General features: G+C 33.8%; 1 protein-coding gene across 2 annotated transcripts in view; it reads left to right on the top strand.

Moving 5' to 3' along the window:
- SNTG1 (syntrophin gamma 1) overlaps window positions 1–22,773 on the top strand; it is a 296,161-nt gene that overhangs the window by 135,131 nt on the left and 138,257 nt on the right. For both annotated transcript variants that reach the window (XM_045789165.1, XM_045789163.1), the window contains exon 11: window positions 13,415–13,453. In XM_045789165.1, the coding sequence (XP_045645121.1) occupies window positions 13,415–13,453 (39 nt within the window). The remainder of the gene's footprint in view (window positions 1–13,414; window positions 13,454–22,773) is intronic.

The raw sequence follows: 22,773 nt of genomic DNA, 5'->3' as shown, positions 1-22,773 counted from the left end.
GACAAGGGGCAAAAAGGAGCTAGCTAACAAATTACTCGCCCTTTCCAAATAGATGAACGATTTGGAAATGCAGTAATTGCATACAGGTGTATCACGCTTGATTGAACACCAGTAATGTTTCATGGAGAAGCTATTGCCAGCTCAGTGATGCAGGCAACTTACCACCTTGTATTTGCATTCTGCTTTTCTGCCTTGCTTCCTTTGACCTTTCACTCTTGCTTCCTTGGGATTGAACATTCTCCCTCAATAGAAGTTTAACATCTATGACTTCCTCAGGCTATATTTCTAGGGAAGCAAGACTAAGGAAATACCTTTTCCCTCTGAATGTTCATTATAGGATACTAAACATTCCACGGGGGATTCATTCTTATCTAGTAGCAGTGCAGTATGGAAGAGAAGGTGTAAATGAAGTGTGCTAAGTAGGTAGATGAAGGGCCATTAGGAAATTATGCAAGAAATCATTTTGAATTTACAGTCACACAATTGAATACATCTTAAAAGACCCTTATTCTATGATGGAGCTTAAAAGCTGAGGGTACCTCACTAGGGTGCAGAGGTAGCTATAACATTTCCTGAGAATTAAGTCTGGTTTATTAGGTATAAACACTGCATTTTCTTCATTAAGAGTCCTGCCTAATAACTTAGAAATGGTAAACCTAATTTCTTCACCTATGATTAATACTGACGTATAAAAAAATGTTTCATCACTTCCTGAAACCCGTGGTTCCTACACTGTGCAGGCACACCTACCCTGCAGCCAGTTTTTCTCTTTTTTACTTTTATATTTTCTTACACTGCCTGTTTTAACACTCATTCCAAAACTTTTAACACTCATTCCAAAACTTAGAATTATTTGTTGCATGTTTGTTTTGCCAGCTAATACCAGATGATTTTTGGAGGTAGAAATCCTACATCCTTGGCATTCACTTGATGTCTGACATACAGTCATTTCTGAGGTTTAATGAATTCACGGAAGAAAGAATAAGTCAGCTCCAAGTGAATAAACATATGCATTTATAAGTGGTTGCAACCTACTTTCAACTTTTAGGCTTTTAAGTCACAGTAAGATTAGATAGATAATGTAGATATTGATATATATAGATATAGATATAGATAGATATGTGTGGTATATATATAGTATTTATCATATATATGCTAATCTTAAAGATAATGACAGGTAGAGTTGAAAAATTCTTGTATTAAATAAATTAATAAATAAAAATAAATTTTAAGAACACTCATTTGCATATAATGCGGAATCATCCTGAAATATTTACTGTTAATAGATATGTTTTTAGAAGCAACATGGCATACTTTTAAAATTATATCCATAGGGATGGGGAGTAACCAAGGTAGCAATGGCATGGAATCCATATCCTGAAAAAAAATGGATGAAAAATATGAGCTGAAATGTGGGCTTCTGAGGCAAAAATCATTTTTTGATTCTTCCCTCTACATGGTAAAGGCAGAGTTTTATCAGCAGCTGTAGAATGGATATATTGCCTTATGTGCCTGCACACTAATATCATTAGTCATCAGGTGAATTTATATCTATAGAATAAAGATCTCTCTTAGTCCTCACACATCTGTTAAATAATATTGGTCACAAATCTTTAAGGGAATTGGAGGACTGTTTCTTGCTTCCGTAAGAATGATTTGTTCGGGTAGATCTTCAAAACTGATTTTCATGGGAAAATATACCTTGTTAGCAGGGTCCTTCAGCATCCATTCTGAGAATACACAACTTTAGCCACCAAAATTGACTTGTTTATGAGGTATAAAAAATAAGAGATCAATAGAACTCAGATAAAAAGTTTTTAATGTAAGGTCTTCACTGATCTTCTGAGGGGGAAGAACTGTCCCTAAAGACATTAAAAGTAGGAGGAAAGAAATTTTTAAAAGGAATATTTGAATATCCTATTGTATTTCTTTTTTGGCCTGAAGAGAGAGTCACAAGGGGATATTACTACTTTAGTTTCTAAATACAATCGGTGATGCTAAAAATGAATATTAAGGGATTCAAAAAATAAGAGTAATATTTAAAACAAATGGACAGTCTTATTACGCCAAATTTTATTTTTAATCAGTTAGTTCCAAACTAATCTTTACTAGAGCCAGTTGTGTATTACCCTTATCTCAATTTAACAGATCTGCTATAATAATTAAACTTCAAGGGGTTTCCATCATCAACATTCATGAAATGTTGTCAAAGAAAAAAGAAGATACATATTTATCATTTTTCCCAGCATTTAATCAAAATGAATATTATTCTTTAAAGTACAGTTCATAATATTTATTTTGGAAGATGTTTGCTTTTGATATTGGATAAATTAAAGTAGTTGATTTACCGTGATTATTTTCATTTCTTTAGAATAAGAGACTCATCTGAAAAAATTTGTAATATAAGAATTCAATGACTTTATATTTGTACTTCTAGCTTTTTGAAGCAGTCTCAAACTTAAAATTCAAAGTTCTAATGAAAAGTCTTTAATGAAATGAAAGTCTTTAAATTCAGTGCTACTGAATTTAAATTAAACTTTTAGTATTATAGGAATATATTCTTTCATATAATAGAGCTTCAAAATACTTATTTCTTTAAATGTAAGACTTTGTCAATACCAAAGATTCCTACAAGAAAAAAAAATCCCTAATAGAATAAAATAAGAAGACAGAATAAATGGTGAAAATGTTTGATAAAATAGAATGTATCATTTTTCTAACATTATTTAACATCTATAAAACTATGTAGATGATATGCAGCAAGTACAATTTTTAGTAATTAATTATAAGATCTAGAAAATAACTTTCTTTTCTATTTCATTTTATCCCAAACATGAAGATTCTTCTCATGTTGGGTATTTAATTATTCTTCCCTTTAAAAAAATCTATTCAAAATCCTGCAAGAGTATATCTGTATTACTTGACTTTTATATTTATTGGGCCTATTGCTTTCTAGAAAATCAAACAACTCATTTACTATTTGAAGTATTAGTGTTGGTAGAAAAATATATTTTAGAATATGTCCTTCCATTTGTTTTTAATTTTAGATTTAAAGTTCAGAAGAGTATAACATGGAAATTTATTGCAATAATAACATTTATTGCTAGTGTTTTTATTAACATATTATTACATATACATTAAAATATGTGTCTTTCTGTTTACATATATAAAATAAAATTACCATCCTCTTATGTAGATGATATTAGCCTTTGTTCAATTAAGGCTTAATCATGAACATTTTCCCATGGAAATAATTCTATTCTGAGATTACCCACTTCTAATGGACTAATACGTGCTTAACTTTCCATGTATCATAATTAATAAATGGATGATTATTACCTAACATATAAATCATTTAAAATATATCACTAAATAATAGTGCACTTTGGATTTTGGGGGCATATTTAATCAGTTAAAACACTGCTGATTATATCTTAATGTAAGTATTCAGAAAAAGAATCAAAGAATATGAACATTTTTAGTCTCGCAAACCAAGATTATGTCTTAATCCAATCAGCTGGATCAAGGCTGGGTTGAAGTTTTGTAGGGTTCTGTTTACTGCTTTTTTTTTTTTCCCTTTCCCAGTGCTCTAGCCCTCTAGGCCTTTGAGCTGAGAGTACAGTCTATTCCTGGGAGCTCTTCTTAACCCGCTCTGAATTCTCCTTGCTTACCTCTCAGCACAGCAAAATTCTAAAACTGTTGTCTGCTTTTGCATAATTTTCAGATTAATATTTTTAACCTTTCATCCTGACTTGATTTAGAACTCAGCAAATATCTTGTGAAACCCAATTTTGTGTTCAAAGCCTTACAGATCACAAATGCTGCCAATATTATCCTATGAGAAAAGTAAATTCTCTGCTTCTTTCTCATTCTGGGCAAATTATGCTTCTCACTCTCTTCTAGTGCCAATTCAGTGTCTACAGAAGGCCAGCCCACCTCTGTGTGCTCATCTGTCTGGGACCTTACCTATGTTCACCCTTGTGACAGCAGGTGTTCTCAGATGCCTTCAAACAAAATGCTTTTAATCAGTTCACCGTTCCATTCTAGTTGTTATCAACAGGAAGGTAGCTGTGTGTCATGCTTTCTCATCCTATTTAGGAGCCTAATGATTTTGCTTTCTTTCTTAAATATGTCTGCCTTGAAAATGGACTGCATTGGAGGCTAATGGATGATACATTGTTCTTCAAGTAATTAACCTCTTGCTCCACTAGAGCTCTCTCTTTAGATTTAAAATACAACTTTTATAATTAACTCAGTATATACATTTTAGATTACATTATTTTTATTATTATATTTTTATTTTTATTTATTTTATATTTTTATTAGTATATTTTTTCAATATTATTTATTCAGTTAATTATCTGTTAAAAGTCATTCGCTCATTTAGTTTTGCAGTTGTAAAACCCCGTTTTAATTATTGTAATTCTACATGCACTTAAAATTCTTTTTTTTTTTTAAAGATTTTATTTATTTATTCAACAGAGATAGAGACAGCCAGCGAGAGAGGGAACACAAGCAGGGGGAGTGGGAGAGGAAGAAGCAGGCTCATAGTGGAAGAGCCTGATGTGGGGCTCGATCCCACAACGCCGGGATCACGCCCTGAGCCGAAGGCAGACGCGTAACCGCTGTGCCACCCAGGCGCCCCTGCACTTAAAATTCTAAATGCATTTGAATGGCCGTGGATATTAACCTTAAATACCCTCCAGTATATTTGACCATTTATTCTTGATGGGCCTGTAAAAGTCTAAATATAGTTGCACTTAAATAATATCACCAGAAATTTTAATTTGGAAAAAATTTGACAGGAATGGATCTACATAATCTACATATTTCAAATTAGGTTAATTGTTATGAATTTTATTCTTCTTAGGGTGGACAAAAGCATTTTGTTCCAGTTCTGTATCTTTTAATTTTTTTTCAAACTGAAGACTATTGATTTGGATATATATACATGGTATTAAAACACCTTAAAATCTTACTCATTTTTAATCTAATTGTTTTGGGTATTTTTCATATAGTAGATTATCTTCCTCTAGTGACATGTGCATTCTCCCCTTTTTAATAGTCACATTTTTACACTATTTTTCACCATATTATCTGGGCTAAAATTTTTAATGCCACCGTTGAATAATAACGACAAGGGCAATTCTTTATATTCTTTTGTTAAATGGATTTCATATGTTTAATTTTTAATTATGATATTTGTTTATTTGAAATAAATGTTGATTCTATATAATGTAAAAAGGTCACTATTTTCTTATTCTACTTATTCTATTTCCTTTACTATTCTTTTATAAAGATTAGAATTGTATTTTAAAAAGTGGTTTTGCATATCTATTTATGAGATTAAATTATTTTTCTTCTTAATATAACTGTCACTTAGACGTGTTTCCATAAACCATAGCTGACTTACAAAGGTTTTTATATGTAGTCCCCACTGTCTTTGACATTTAAAGCAAACGTTAAAATTTACATATTGAGATTTGTCATAAAAATTAAATTTCCGGAATTTTTTTTAAAGATTTTATTTATTTATTTGACAGAGAGAGAGAGAGCCAGAGAGAGAGGGAACACAAGCAGAGGGAGTGGGAGAGGAAGGAGCAGGCTCCCAGTGGAGGAGCCTGATGCGGGACAGAACCCTGGGATCATGCCCTGAGCTGAAGGCAGATGCTTAACGACTGAGACACCCAGGAGCCCCCAGAATTTCTGATAAAAATAAAAATCATATTATATTTTGGCAGAGCAAGAGTATGTCGGTTCCTAATACCAACTGCTATGATCAGTCCAAAATATATATTAATGTAGTGATTTCCATTATTTTTTGCCTTTCTGCTAATTTTACTCATGTGGAAATCATTGGCAAAGTGGAAAAATGGGGTTCCTTCAATAAGTTACAAGCCTCTGTAATAAGTATAATTACGAAATTATACTACAAAAGAAGATTAAATCAGATCCTAGTTAAAGAAGAATTAGGGTAGCTAAACCAGTTACAGATTTCCAAATCAGAAAGGAGAGCCTCACAGCGAGCCCTAGTGATGAGCTGCAGAGTACCACCAACAACGGTAGGAACACTGGCATCATTTTGATTCAGATCTAGGATTATCAGTGAATTTGAGAAGGTAAGAGCAGCATGCAATTTTCCCCAAAAGATAGTTAACAGTGATTGGCCTACTTGTTAGGTAGCTGGACACGCTGCTAGGTGGAGGGAAGATAAAGGCGATGCAATTGAGGGTTATGGTGATGTAGAGGTCAGTAAGCACATGCAATAAGAACTACACACAAGGAATACTAAAGAGAAAGTCACTGGCCAATCCTACGAGGGTTTGCAGGAAAGTTTTTATGGTGGTTATGGTTCTTGAGTACGTAGTACAACAGCACAGCCTTTGGTGTCAGACAGAACCAGACTGCTCCATATTCAGGGTGAATTTAAAAGCTGTTCAACTTCTGTTCACCTCAGGTAAACACACACACACACACACACACACACACACACACACACACGAATAGATTCTTGCAGGTGAAAAAGAAAAAAAAAAGAGAGAGGGAGTGAGGGTGGATCAGAGAGAGAAAGGGACAAGGGAGAGAGTGTGCATGTGCAAGCAAGCAGGAGAAGTAGTGGGGAGAGGGTGTGTGAGTGAAGGCACCAGGGATATATCCAGTAGTTCCGTACAGACAGAGACCTATTATATAGGTGACCCCAAAGAGAGGCAGGGACCAGATCATGGAGGGGTTTGAATGGTATGGGATTCTTCCAATTTAAGATTTGCATTTTTAAAATAGTGTCTTAGAGGTGTGGTGTAAGTATTATGGAAGGGTATTGTTTTTAATCATCTCCCTTTTATCAAGAACATATACAATTATAGAAATGTGCACCTTCATCTGTGATGTCCTTTTTTGTTACATGAGAAATTGGATAACGAAATTCCAAAATCCCCTCTACAAATGAATGGGTGCAGGTCACTGTCAAAAGTAAGGAAAAGCAGATGATAGGAAATCCTACTGGGAGTTTCAACAATAGTTTACTGGCTAAGCACAGAAATCTATTTAAATCGCAAGGCACTCAATCTGCCATTTCTACTAAGGCAATAAACTCAATTTTGGTGATTCTTAGAATCTTAGTCACTTCTAAATTAGAATTCAGTCTTTTGGGGTAAATACTCAAATGCCAGTTCTCCTCTTCTCCTTTTCCTCCCCTTCGCCCTTCAAGGAATAATGTATCACTTCAGCATTGGTCCCTGGAAACTCTTCTGTGGAGTTCTTCCCATGTGCTCTGAATGTCACTCTTTCTCCCTGATGCACTTCCTGATGTGTGTGATCCAACCAGTATCTCCAGCTCGCATGTCATGAAGCTTCTTCTATTATTTTCTCATCAGACTAGCAGGCGTGAGAAATCTTGGATTCTGTTCTTCAGATTAAAACACTTCTTCTAGCTACAGCTATTCTATCATTTTGAAACCATGCTTGATGTGGGGACTCTGTGAGGACTTGGAGAAGACACTCCAAAACTCTCCACTGGGATTTCTTAATTTGTGCTCTCTATGTCTACTTCCTCAAAATTTGACCTGCCCTGCCGAACAGCAGGAGCCTCAACCCACCCGCCCCAGTTAAATCTCTCTCCATGCTTTCGTCTCAATCCAGAAACTATTCTTCCTGTGAGATGAGAACTTGCTATTAATCATCAGGCATTCCTTCCAACTTTCATGTATAGTATAAACTCTAGGTTTTGAAGCTATTGGAATTCTTATAGGCATTCAAAGTTAATATTATCTAGAAATTTATTTTCTTTTTTTTTTAAAGATTTTATTTATTTATTCGATAGAGATAAAGACAGCCAGCAAGAGAAGGAACACAAGCAGGGGGAGTGGGTGAGGAAGAAGCAGGCTCATAGCGGAAGAGCCTGATGTGGGGCTAGATCCCATAACGCCAGGATCACGCCCTGAGCCGAAGGCAGGCGCTTAACCGCTGTGCCACCCAGGCGCCCCTAGAAATTTATTTTCTTTAAAAGTAACTTGCTTTCAAGACTAAGTTAACCTCAGAGAATTTGATTCTTTGTTCTGAGATATTCTGTTTTTTCATTTGTTCAACAAACATTGATTGAACACCCACTAAAACTTAAACAATCTTTTACATGTAAGAAATAATGTATGGAATAAAACAGAAATCTGTGACTTCATGAACTTTTTCCCAAAGCGAGGGAGCAAGCAGATCATAATACAAAAAAGTATAATAAAATAAATAGTATTTGACAATGTAAAGCGATATGGAAAGAAAGAAATTTAAAGAAAGCCATTTATAATGGGGCATTATTTTAGATCTTTATTCTGCTACTTCTAAGCCCAGAGGATTATGAAGAAATACCAATTTTCTTTTTCATAGCATGGTAACTTAAAATGATTCATTTGTTTTGTTTTGGTCCTTTCACCCATTGTAATGAAAAACTTTGTTCAGGTAACTATTTGTTAATTTCAATTTAAATTTATTCAACATATTCCCTGGTTAGACCATATGAACACAGATTAACTAGGAAATCTTTGCAGCTTTCCATGGATTGTCTGCATTGTAAAACCATTGTATGCTATAAATGAGTGCATGTGTTTGTGCTGTAAATCTGACAATATCTGTCTCCCTCATTTATTTGAGGTACTGTGATTTTTCTATTTAGAAGGAAATGTTCCAGTGTGATTCTAGAAAAAATGGAAATCAAAGTAGTATATATTGTTTTCTTGAACAAATCTGGAAGAGCCTATTTAAGCATATGATGGCATAGGTTTGATTTTGAAATAACAATTTTTATTGAATGCCATTTTAAGTAAATACTATGCAAAGAAGTGTCATTTATTTAACTTCAGCCATGTATTCTATGTCATTCATAGAACTAAAATCACATATTAGGGGAATAAAAGCTAGAAGAAGGTAGAATTTCCATCCTCAAAGGGCCTTCAGTGTCCTGGGAATCAGAGATAATTCCAGAAATGACCCACTGGGTTGGTCATTATCTCACCACAATTGCACAATAAAACAAAAATACGTTGATAATTGACTTTAAAAGATTTGAATATCATACTACACTTTTATAAAACTTATGTTCTCAAATAAAATAAGAAATTATCACTGCCTAGATTTTGTTTCTTTTAAGTAGGTCACACCATCCTGAATCTAGATATTGTCTTTCAAATATGTAGAAGTCATTAAATCAATTTGTATGCTTGTAAATAACTGTGGCATAAAAATTCTTGGAGATGCAAAGTCTTCTGCTTTGGACATAGCACTTCCAGTCTCAGTTCGTTTTGCTGTAGCTAACTTCTCTGCAGGGTGACCATGTTTTACTACCTGATGGAAGGCCAAACCAACTCTGTTTCTTTAGCCATTGTATTAATTTTCCTTCTTTTCTGGAACTGTCTATAAAGTTTTAAAGTATCTATAAATCTTCTAGAAGAGGTCACAGAAGTTTCATCAGATTTGTAAAGAGGTATGTGATTAAATGATTTATAGAAAAACTTTGCTATCTTTGAAATAAATATCTTTCCTTAACGTAGCAACATAAATTCTAATTCTGTATTCATCCTTGAAGGTAGAATAACTACACAAATAAAAGTCTTCTGCTTGGGAGATTTATTTATTCTTCCTTCCCTCCCTCCACTCTTCCCTCTTTCTCTTTATCATTTTTTTATATTATGAGTACTGATTCAAGTATACTTCCTATTTTTATTAACATGTGAGGGGCTCCCGAAAAAAATAATACACAATGCAAATTGCATCCTTTTATACTTCCACACAGACATTAATTATATTCCACATTCTTAGGTTAAATCAACACAATGTTAAAACATTCAGTGTTTACAGATTTATCTTTCTCTTTTGGACTAAAAACTTTAACATGGATTTCCTTCATCTGAATGCACTTTACTTGGTAGTTGTCTATTTTACTTGCTGTTCCTGTAGAATGATATGTTAGGCAGTCCTAGTAAAATCATACTCTGCTTCCCTTATAGCCTAAGGATTAATAGTTTAAATAATCCCGCTCCATAAAGAGCTAGTTTGATGTGACTGCAATTATGTCCTTTCATCTCTTCAAGCCTTCATGTTCAGACACTGACTCTTTTGTTCAAGATTATATTAATTTTTCAGCTTCTCATAACACAAATTATTGGTTCTGATAACACATAATTAACATTGGTTCTAAGAAGTTTAATATTAAAAACATCAATTGGACAAATTTTAATTTTCCTTATTTGAAGAGCAGTCTAAAAATGATGCAGAGAATTTAGGATTTCCATTAATTGGAATTAATATTGTTGCCAAAAGTACACATTTTTTAAAACTTGCTCTACGAATGCATTTAAGAATATATTATAGTTTGATATTTTATTACATTTAATAAATTAAACATTATTTCAACCATATAACATACAGCTTTATTTTTAAAAATAAATTTAGGGGCGCCTGGGTGGCACAGCGGTTAAGCATCTGCCTTCGGCTCAGGGCGTGATCCCGGCATTATGGGATCGAGCCCCACATCAGGCTCCTCCGCTGTGAGCCTGCTTCTTCCTCTCCCACTCCCCCTGCTTGTGTTCCCTCTCTCGCTGGCTGTCTCTATCTCTGTCGAATAAATAAATAAAATCTTTAAAAAAAAATAAAAAATAAAAAATAAAAATAAATTTAAATTGTCATTAATGTTTCCAATATTTTTATCTTATCAAGCTTTCTTATTGATATGATTTCTTATGACTACTAAATGAGTAATTTAAAACAAAGTACTTGTAGCATTTAGCATTTTCTACATTGAGTGTTTATTTATAATTTAGGTTTCCTAGAATATGCTTGTAAATGTAAAAGTAGGCATACTGTTTCCAACTGATTAACACTTTCACATCCGAGGAAACTTCAACTGATTTCTTATCCCTCTAACTGCGCTATGCCTGCAAGTGATTGAGGCTCTGGAGGTGAACAGTCGGCACCCTCTACTTTGGAACCCAGGCTGCTTCACACGTGGTTGTTACTCACTTGGTGCTTGAGTTTATAAACCCTAATCTAGAGTTGCCTAGAAAACAGAAAGGCATTTGCAAATGATAGTAGGAAAAAGACATCTTTGCTTAGCTTCTTCAAAACATTCTCATTGTTGGGGTGCCTTGGTGGCTCTCAGTCAGTTAAGCCTCTGCCTTCAGCTCTGGTCATGATCTCAGGGCCCTGGGATCAAACCTCACATTGGGGTCTCTGCTCAGCGGGAGCCTGCTTCTCCCTCTCCCTCGGCCTGCCACTCCCCCTGCTTGTGCTCTCTCTCTCTCCCTCTATCTCAAATAAATAAATAAATAAAAACATTCTCATTGTCTTCAAAGGAAATCCAAACTTCTTTTATATTAATTTTATATATTATTATTAATTATATTAATAATCATCATCACTTATTGAGCTCTAACTTCATGACATTTGTTTTTTCATTTAATTTTTCCAACAAATATATGTGGCTAATATTGTTATGGACATTTTACAAAGGATGGAAATTAGACACAGGATAATAATCTGTCTAATGATATTTAGCAACAGTTACAGCTGGAATTCTAACCCAGGTCTCTATACTGCAAAGCTTGACAATGTTATTATGTATCTGCATGGTGGCTCCTGCACTGAACTTAAGTTCATTCCACACTGCAGTCACTTGGACTCTTCACACTATGTAAACTAGCCTCATTATGCTATTGTCTCAGCTTGGAACGACTTTCGTTTTCATGTTCCAGCACTTAACAGCACCATGACTCACATTGGTAGATCATTAAAGGGACTTCAGGGGGCGCCTGGGTGGCTCAGTCGTTAAGCGTCTGCCTTCAGCTCAGGGCGCGATCCGGCGTTCTGGGATCGAGCCCCACATCAGGCTTCTCTGCTAGGAGCCTGCTTCTTCCTCTCCCACTCCCCCTGCTTGTGTTCCCTCTCTCGCTGGCTGTCTCTATCTCTGTCAAATAAATAAATAAAAAATCTTTATTAAAAAAAAAGGGATTTCAGAAATGAATGTATGACAGTCTTGACACTTCTCTTTGCATTTATCAAATCTATACATGCAGGCGCATGTGCACATTTATATACATTACTGTGGCCTGAGCATTGTTACAATTATTCAAATTATTCAGACTTTTTTTCAGATTAAAAAAATTAAAAGTTACGAAGCTAGATAGTTCATGATGGAAGACAAGGGTCCATACAAAGTATTGGCAGAATTTTACAATTTTTTATAACAATCAGTAAGAACTAGCAAAAATCATAGTTCCACAAAGTATTCAATACGGATATTTTTATTGATTAATGAAAGATGTTTAGGAAGCTATTTTTTCTATGTCTCTAGACTATCCTGATTTTACCTAAAGATACCAGTAGTTTTAGAGATTTCTTTAGCTGATTCCTCACCAAAACAAAAACTATTTTGAAATGACTATAGAATGTAAAAAAGCTAATATGTTTTTTGTACTTGTCCCTGCTGAAGTCACATAAATCTTCTAAAGTTTTCTTTTCTTGTATATTTTCTTTGTATATTTTAAATGACACATGCCAGTAAGTCTCTTCTTGTACACGAACCATTTAATGATTCTCCAACTTGTGCACTGTATCTGTTAAATTTCCTGTTATTTCACATTTATCAGTAAGACAAAGGGAACCAAAACTAACAAGAAAGGAAAAATAAAATAATTCAGTAAAACAATTTCTAGATTAAAACAGTTTGTGTTTAGTGTGGTGTATGATTATATCATACAGAGTTAGCATTCTTTAAGTTCTGTAGAAAATCAGTGAAAAATAAAAATTGGTTTTAATTAGTAAAGATTCTGTCCAACAAAGACTTTGTGTGTTATAAGGTCGTCTAAATCTGACATTCATTTTCAGTTGAATTTTGAAGTTTGTTTATATGAAAGAGAAAATCCTTTCACTGCAGATTGCTTTTAAGTTGTTTTGAAATGTCACTCATTAAATTATCTTAAAGTAAATGTTACACTTTATTTAGGGTCCTGAATAAAAATATTTTAACACATGTACTTTATCTTTTAGTATTTGAGTATTCTATTTCTTCTATTCTCTTGAGTGTTAAAATAAATTGAATATAATATTTCAAAAAAAATAAATTACAGAAAGTTACTCTATATTCTCTGTAGGCTGTCATTTAACATTATATGGAAACACAGGCTTCTCATTTCTCATAAATGAGGAAATTATTAGATGAAAATATTTTTCAAAATGTTTACATATCAAATTTGGAATACTTTTGATAACCAAAATTTGAAAAAAAATTGTAATTGTTGTTTGACATGCAGTGATTTCAGTATGTCGATCTAGAATATCAGTATAAATTAACTCATATTCTCATAAAATTTGGGGGCTCTTATGTAACTTTATGTTTATTGTTCTCACTTTTATTATTTACTTATTGTTGCAGATTAAAAAAATCAACAGAAACTTTCCTGTAAACCAGCAGGTAAGATGGAAAAGTACTTGGAAAGACAAATCATATATTTCTTTCATTTTATCTGTTATAGAAGATAATCTTGATTGCATTTTAATGTGGAAATAATTGACACTATCATTTGCTCTCAAGGAAAATGCATAATTTATTACATTTCCTTCGTATCATGTGGTATATCTGTTTCTCTAATCATATTAAAACAGTTTTAAAAAATATTTTATCTAAGTAAACTAAGTCAAAACTATATTTGACAAATTACATGTATTTACTTCAATATACTGTTGAAGATGTAGGAGAGCTTTTTTACATAAGATAGTTTGACTGTATCTTGACATGTGGGAGACATATTTTTTTTTATTTAAATCCAAGTTAGTTAAATATAGTGTACTAGTGTTACAGGGGTAGAATTTAGTGATTCATCATTTGCATATAACCTCCACTGCTCATTACATCAAATGCCCTCCTTAATGCCTTTCACCCAATTACCCCATTGCCTGATCCACCTCCCTTCCAACAACCCTCAGTTTGTTCCCTGTAGGCAAGAGTTTGCCTGTCTTTCTGTTTTTATATTATATTATTTTTCCTTCCTTTCTCTTATGCTCATCTGTTTTGTTTCTTAAATTCCAGATGAATGAAATCATATGGATTCGTCTTTCTCTGACTGACTTATTTCACTTAGCATAATACACTCTAGTTCCATCTACATTGTTGCAAATGGCAAGATTTCATTCCTTTTGATGGCTGAGTAATATTCCATTGTATATATATACACACCATATCTTCTTCATCCATTCATCCATTGATGGACATCTGGGCTCTTTCCATTGTTTGGCTATTTTGGCCATTGCTGCTACAAACATTGGGGTGTATGTGCCCCTTCAAATCACTATTTTTGTATGGGACACCTATGTTTAATTGATCTGAAAGTTAAAAGGAATTTTCAAAATTAGAAGAATGCATTTTACATGAGTCTAAATGCATGCATAGAATGAAAATGATGTCTGATTAATCCAGCCAAAAATTTAGTTGATTTATTAGACCAATAACTGATCATAGAATAAAATAATTGATTATAGAAAATAATAAATTCTTATAATTTTATTAAACTGAACTTAACTTTTGCATTGCCTCATAAACATTATAAAAACATTTGCTTGAATGAGTAAAGTAAGTGTGGCTCAGTTTTGGACTCACTCAAGTCCCCAGTGTGTCAGGTTTGTGTGATAGTAGAGAAGCAAAGGCCAGCCATGCATTTCTTACACTTGACATCAACCTGGATGTGCAACCATTGATCAAAATTTAAACATCTAAGTTATCTATTTATAAATGGTAGGCCAATCAGAAGTTAATTTCAACATTAAATTTTTAAATAATCATCATATGAAAACTAAGTTACATTCTCATCTAAACCAGTTCCTTCATTGGTGATATTTTAAGAGTGCAACTACCTTACATGTTTATTTTTAAAGATTAAAGAACAAATGTAAAATTCTCAGTGTATGTCACTATTAGCATTAATATGTTAAAATTTTAAATTTATTCTTTAGAATACAAAATTTATGTTCTGTATAAATTATATTATTAATGGTGCCACTAGCCCAGACTAGCCCACAAAGTTATGTGTGACTGAAATACTAATGTAAATAGCTCTATTTATGTCTATGAAGTTCTGAACTATGTCTTTCCAGCCATAGGCACACCCTGTTTCCTAGCCTCAGGTTCTCACACCTGAGTCATGCTGATGACATACAGAAGTTGGAGAGCTGTATGTGTGGTGTGTTTCACCACATTCCACTATGGTTATGTCTCAGGCCCTTGTTTGTGGTGCACAGACCAGGGCTCTAGCCCAGAGCTACTGATTCACTAGCTCTGTGATGATACCTGGGAAACTCCCACCGTGACTCCCATTCCATCCCAGATGCTTCTGATGCCAATACAACATTACATAGGAAATAGAGTTTAACAATTGTATAGGGCTGTAGAGGAGGGAAAATTTATTAATTAATGAGAAATTATTCAAATAGAAAAGAGCATGAGCCATTGGGGAAGGTTGTAATGACCATCAGTAAACACAGTGGTTTTATAGTCAGATACATAAAAATGTAGATCTATTCATTTGTGGAATTCTTGTCAAAAATATTAATGATGAATGTTTCTTTAAGAATGACTCTAATATCTGTGTTATCATCCTTCCTTGCCCTTTCTAACTTCGACATGTGAAGTATTAATAATTAGTGTAATTTATTTTACTATAAATATTTCATAATCCTAATAACCCCACAGCTATTCTTTATTTGCAATGACAACTACATTTGACACTTCCTACATTTTCCCTTCAATGACCTGTGCAATTCTTTGCCACCTCTGCATTTATCTAGGTTTTGAACAATAGTTAAGTAAATAAGAATCTGAAAACACTTACACATAGAATAAATACTGTTTAATATTCCAACCCATACATATATAATAAATGTAGGTAAGCATTAGTATTCATAGGTTTTTATTTGCTAGCCTTTAATATTATTATACCAAAATTTTATTTCAAATCTCTTAGCATCTCACGTTTTTTTAAAATCATAATGAATTCTTCTTGGCATTTTAAAAACTGAAAGCAAAAGTTAATAGATTTTTACCTTACTATTTTCCATCATGGAAATGAAGACTTCCAGGAAATAAAATTTTTTTGTAGTTCAATATTCATATATACACACCATTGGAAAACTCACCTGCACAAGTTGATAGCAATGCATTAGGAGACCAAGGTACATTCCCTATTTAATAAAATGTGAGCCACTTTAATGAATAAAAATTTGAAAACACATATAATCTCATTTCTTCTCCAGATTTAGCATTCAAACAGGACTCTTATCTTGGACTAAACCACATTGTTTTGCTTTAATCTCAAATTTTTTCTAACTTAATTTTCACGTAAAGTTTTCTGAAACCTTGATTAGATATAAATATATGTGTTTATACACATGCTTTTGATTGAATAATTCAGGCATATGTCAAAATATTCAAGTGTTATGAATGCAAATCAAGCCCCCTCATATCCCTGATGCTCTAGGTCTCAAAAAAGGAAAAAGAAAAAAGAAAAAAAAATGATGTCACCCAGTTGAACAGAAATCTTCTGTTTCTTGTTTCCGATTTTGAATTTGTGCTATCATGTGGGACAGCTACCCCAACTGGAGAAATTCGAACAAAATAAAACATAAAGGAGACTGGAAGATATCACTACTGTCTAACAGGGAGCCAGTCTTAGAACTTAGCTCTGAAGGGACACTCCCACAAATGAGAATGCACAAGACTTTCAATAAAACCACTCTTGTTAAAGAAGAGATCTGAATCCAAAAAGTTATTATTGAGTAATTAGACCACAATAGGGGAAAATGTAATTTAGAGATTAAAAAAATTCAAAATTATTTTTTGAGGCAGGGAGGGATAAAGGAAGAGGGAGTGAGAATCTCAAGCAGACTCCCCACTGAGCACAGAAACTGAAGTGGGGCTCGATCTCACAACCCTGTGATCATGACCTGAGCCAAAATCAAGAGTTGGACGCTCAACTAAGCCACCCAGGCCCCCAAAATCCAAAACTATTTTTAATTATCATGTGCTTTTCAAGTAAAGGAATGGAAATTGTAAGTCAAGAACAGGATGTGGTGTTAAAAAAAAAAAAAACGTGGATTTGCAAAAGAATCGAAGAGTTAAAAATTTTTAAAAAGAGCATATTTAAAATTAAAATCAATAACAATTTGAATGATAGAACAGATGAAGATGAATTGGGAGAGAATGTCATCAGAACACAGCACACACAGAAAGTGGTAAAAAACATAGAAGTTAATGTAAGACATGAACTTTAGAATGAGAAACTCAAAAAAAAAATCTGCAGGAAGACTGGAGAAAATGTATGAGAGGTAATGTATGAAGAGAGACAATGGCTAAGAGTTTCTATGAGTCTTCAGATTAAAGAACCAAACTAATGCCTGAGCAGGGTGAATAGAAACAAACCCATACCAGCAAAGGATCTGAAAAGACCTCAATATCCAATCAGTGGAATACTGTGCAACCATTAAAAGGATAAGCTAGTTGTGTTGGTACTAGTATAGAAGGTCATCCAAGAAAGTTTACTAAGTGGCAATAGCAAAGTGAAGAATAGGGAACAAAGTAAGCCACTGTTAATAAAGGGGTTGGAATGATGCATACACATATTCTTATAAAGGAATAAAAAATTCTCGAGAAGATACACAAGAATCTGGTGAAGGTGTTGAATCTGAGAAGTATTACAGACCAGTCTCCTTCCCGTTGTGAGGGTTTCATTCCCAAGTTCCTGTGCTTAAGTCTTATGCCTTTACCTGGAGAACCCTCTCTTTTCAATTTCCACTCGTTTTGTTGATTTAAGTTCCCTATTCAGTTCCTGCAACAAGGAATTGCATTTTGTCTTGTTTTGTCTTGAGTTCAGATGTGTGTTAGCTCTGTTGTTACTGATACAAATTCTATTTTGCAATTCTGCATATAGGAATTAGCTCAGACTACCCTATTTATTCTACATCCTTTGGCTTTTGGTCTTTATTATTGGAATAATTGAAAAAAACTACGTGCTTGCCATTTAAGATGCATTTCTAAGATGTGTGAAGTTGAGCATCTTTAAGTGACATCAGTTTATACTTTTTTATGTCCATCTTCAAATTTTGAATATGTTTCTATTTACTTCCTATTCTTTTATTTGTTAGTACTGCATACTCAATACATGAAGAAAATTTATCCCTTGTGTTTCTGTGTGGCCTAAGTTAGCACAAAATTTATTTATTTATTTATTTATTTAGAGGGGGAGAGAGAATCTTAAGCAGGCTGCACACTAAGTGCAGAGCCTGACATGGGGCTGGATCTCACAACCCTGAGATTGTGACCTGAGCCGAAATCAAGAGTTGGACACTTAACTGACTAAGCCTCCCAGGCGCCCCAGCAAAAAAAAAAAAAAAAAACCCAAAAAACAAAAACAAAAGATCAAAAAACTTTTGTGGTTCACAGGATTTCTGTTGTACTTAGAAAGATTTTTTCACTTCAAGATGAACAAAAGTAAAAAGTGATCCACTGTTTATGTCTAGAAAGTTTAGGTTTTTATTTTTACACTTAAGTTTCTATAGGACCCTAAGCATTTCTTTCTTGTTGCATTTACCACATTTTGTGGTATTCTCTATTAACCATCCTCCTTCTCCCAGCCCAAACTCAGCTGCAGACTCGTGAAGATAAAGGTGTTATTTCTTCTTCTATCTTTAGCTCCTAAAACAGTGCCTTACATATCATCCTTCTGGTAGAGACCTCAAGGTAGAGGTCTTTGGGAATATCTTTAAATAAGAAATGAGATTAAATCTGAGACTTCTCAAAATTTAAACCTTCCTTTTTTTGAAAGAGACTCAGAGAAAAATACAGGGCATAGACTGGAAGGAAATATTTGTGGATTGTATATCTAATAAAGGATTTGCATCCAGAATATATATATTTTTTATTTTTATTTATTTTATTTTTTAATTATGAATATATTTTTAACAACTGTAAACTGAATATTTAGAAAACAAATAACTCAGTACATGAAAATGTGCCAAGATTTGAATAGACACTTCACCAGAGATATACCCATATATCAAATAAGCCCATGAAAAAAATACTCAACCTCATAAGCCGTAAAGAACATGCCAATTAAAAACACAATGAAATACCACTACATATACACTAGAATGGCTAATTATAACTGTTCATGCTAACTATTGGCAAGAAGAAACTGAAATTGTTATTTAATTATTATACACTTTGAAGAGTCTAGCAGTTACTAAAAAGTTAAATCTATGCCTACCATATGATCCAGCCAGTCTACTCCTAGGAAATGAAAGTATGTGTTCTTACAAAGACTTGTTCACAAATGTTCATAGCAACTTTATATGTTAATAGCCCCAAACTAGAAACAACTCAAATTCCAACAGGTGAATGGACATTCAGTGTCATATCTATACAATGGAATATTACTTACCAGTAAAGAGGAACACACTCTTGACACATGCTACAACATAGATGAATCTCAAAATAATTGCACTGAGTGAAAGTAACGGCATTCTTACCTTCAAAAATAGAGTATATGCACATGCTTCTATTGATATAATATTCTAGGGATTACAAGTTTTATGGGTGCATAAATATGGCAAAACTTATTAAACTTTACCTTTTAAATATGTGCCATTTATTTATGTCATTATACCTCAATAAATTCTAATCCATTTTTATTATTAAAATGTCTAGGATTCAAATACGTTAAAAATTATATTAAACCAAGGCCATTGGAATTTGGAATTTTAATTATTGTCTAGACTTGAAATTACAATTGTGTATCTCCTAGTTCACTTTTGCTAGGAGTAACTTTCTCATTTCCTCTGTTATCTAGAACATAATCATCTATTTTATCTATTATGATTTCGATCAGATTTATTTTTTAAAAATGCACTGAAATTCAGCTTCAGTTGATATGTTTACTGAAAATCATGGAAAGGGGTGACAGTGGTCTTGGTGTTAGGTATCTGTTAAGCAGTGATACTCAGTGAGGTGTAAAATTATGTTGTAATGATTTACTCAATAAATTTAGATGAGCAGACCCTTATCACACTGCTGCATATATTTAAATCCTCTATGTAATAATTTATTGTATTTACCATTTTTAATCATTATTAACTAGAATTCCTCCATTGTGAAGCATGCCTCATTATTTTCATAAAAATAACATTTTACAATGAATATCTTCTGTGATTACCAAGGAGAAAAGTTAGGGAGAATTGATTCATCATAAAAATATTAATATAATGAACTCCCTTTATATCAGGCACTATGCAAAATAGTATCATTAAATTATAATAGTTTGAATACATAAAAATTACATTAATTTAAAATAAAATATTACCTCAGGTAGTTTATCTCATAGAAGCATTCATTTTGTCTAGCTATAATAATTTGGATACATTATTATAGATAGATTATAGATAGATAGATAAATAGATAGATAGATAGATAGATAGATAGATAGATAGATAGATAGATAGAATTTATGGAATGCTGGTGATAACAGAAAGAAAAGTGACCAGTTGTCTCTAATTGTGTTGGGAGAGTTAAGAAATTAAATAACTTTTTAAAAATCCATTTTTGGAGTAGCATCAAAGAAGATGGAGGAGTAAGGACCTCCAAAACTCTGCTTTTTTCTAAAAAGCAACCAAAAACCCTGCAGAAATGGTCCCAAAAATCTTTTCACAATTTTGAAACTTCACCAAAGGCTTGCTGAACCCAGAGAGCATTTACAAGCACACCTTGAAAATATTGCAGGTTCAGTTCCAGACCACCAGTATAAAATGAATATCACAATATAGTGAGTCAAATGAATTTTTTTTTTTGTTCCCAGGTCATATAAAAGTTGTTTGCATGGTACTGCAATCTATTAAGTGTGCAGTAGCATTATGTCTAAAAACAGTACATACCATGATTTTTAAAAACTGTATTGCTAAAAATGTGAACTATCCTCTGAGGTTTCAGCAAGTCATAATCTTTTTGCTGGTGGAGCGTCTTGCCTCAATGTTGATGGTTGCCAAGTGATCAGGGAAGGGATGTTTGCTAAGTGTTGAGGTGACTGTAGTAAGTTCTCAAAATAAGATGACAGTGAATTTTGATGCATCAATTGACCCTTCCTTTTATGCATGATTTCTTTGTTACATGTGATGTTCATGTGGGTAAAATGCTATTGAACAGGATTTCACCCACAGTAGAACGTCTTTCAAAATTGAAGTCAATCCTCTCAAACTCCACCTGCTCCTTTATCAACTAAGTTTATGTAATATCCTAAATCCTTTTTTGTCATTTCAACAATCTTCATAGCATCCTCACCAGGAGTAGTTTCCATCTCAAGAAACCACTTTCTTTGCTCATCCATGAGAAACAACTCCTCATGAATTCAAGTTTTATCATGAGATTGCAGGAATTTGGCCATACCTGCAGGCTTCACTTCTGATTCTAGTTCTCTTGCTATTTCCACCCCATCTGCAGTTACTCCCTCCATGAAGTCTGGAGCCCCTCAAAGTCATCCATGAGGGTTGGAATCTGCTTCTTCCAAACTCTACTTAGTGCTGATATTTTACCTTTTTCCACGAATCATGAATGTTCTTAATGGCATCCGGAAGGTCAATCCTTTTCAGAAGGTTTTCAATTAGTTTTCTCAGATCCATCGGAGGAATCACTCTCTATGACAGCTATAACCTTATGAAATGTGTTTCTTAAATAATAAGACTTGAAAGTCAAAATTACTCCTTGATCCAAGGGCTGCAGAATGGATGTTGTGTTAGCAGGCATAAAAACAACATTAACCTCATTGTACATCTCCATCAGAGCTCTTGGGTGACCGGATGCATTGTCAATGAGCAGTAATACTTTGAAAGGAATATTTTTTTTCTGAGAAGTAGGTCTCAACAGTGGTTGTAAAGTATTCAGTAAACCATGGTGTAAACAGATATGCTATTATCCAGCTTTTGTTTTCCCACTGATAGAGCACAGGTTGAAGAGTTAGCGTAATTATGAAGGGCCCTAGGATTCTCAGAATGGTAAGTGAGCATTGGCTTCAGATTAAAGTCACTAGGGGCGCCTGGGTGGCACAGCGGTTAAGCGTCTGCCTTCGGCTCAGGGCGTGATCCCGGCGTTATGGGATCGAGCCCCACATCAGGCTCGTTTGCTATGAGCCTGCTTCTTCCTCTCCCACTCCCCCTACTTGTGTTCCCTCTCTCGCTGGCTGTCTCTATCTCTGTCAAATAAATAAATAAAATCTTTAAAAAAAAAAAAAGATTAAAGTCACTAGCTTCATTAACCCCTAACAGAGTAGCCTGTCCTTTGAAGCTTTGAAGCAAGGCACTGACTGACTTCTACTCTCTAGCTATGAAAATACAAGACAGCATCTTCTACCAATAGAAGGCTGTTTCATCTACTGAAAATCTGTTGCTTAGTGTAGGCACCTTCATTAATTATCTGAGCTGGATCTTCCAGATACTTGCTGCAGCTTCTACATCAGACTTGCTGCTTCACCTTGCACTTTTATATTATGGAGATAGCTTCTTTCCTTAAACCTCATGGATCCTCTGCTTCACACTTTTCTTCTGCAGTTCGCCTACCTCTCTCACTTCATAGAATTGAAGAGAGTTAGGGCCTTACTCTGGATGAAGATTTGGCTTAATGGAGTGTTGTGGCTGGTTTGATCTTCTGCTCAGACCATTACAACTTTCCCTGTAACAGCAATAAGACGGTCTCACTTTTAATGT

The sequence above is a fragment of the Ursus americanus genome, chromosome 9 (genome assembly GCF_024610735.1).
Source record: "Ursus americanus isolate L20-20 chromosome 9, mUrsAme1.1.p, whole genome shotgun sequence".
Lineage (NCBI taxonomy): Eukaryota > Metazoa > Chordata > Mammalia > Carnivora > Ursidae > Ursus > Ursus americanus.
Note: the sequence above shows the minus strand (reverse complement) of the source record. Positions and strands in the feature narration are given on the sequence as shown.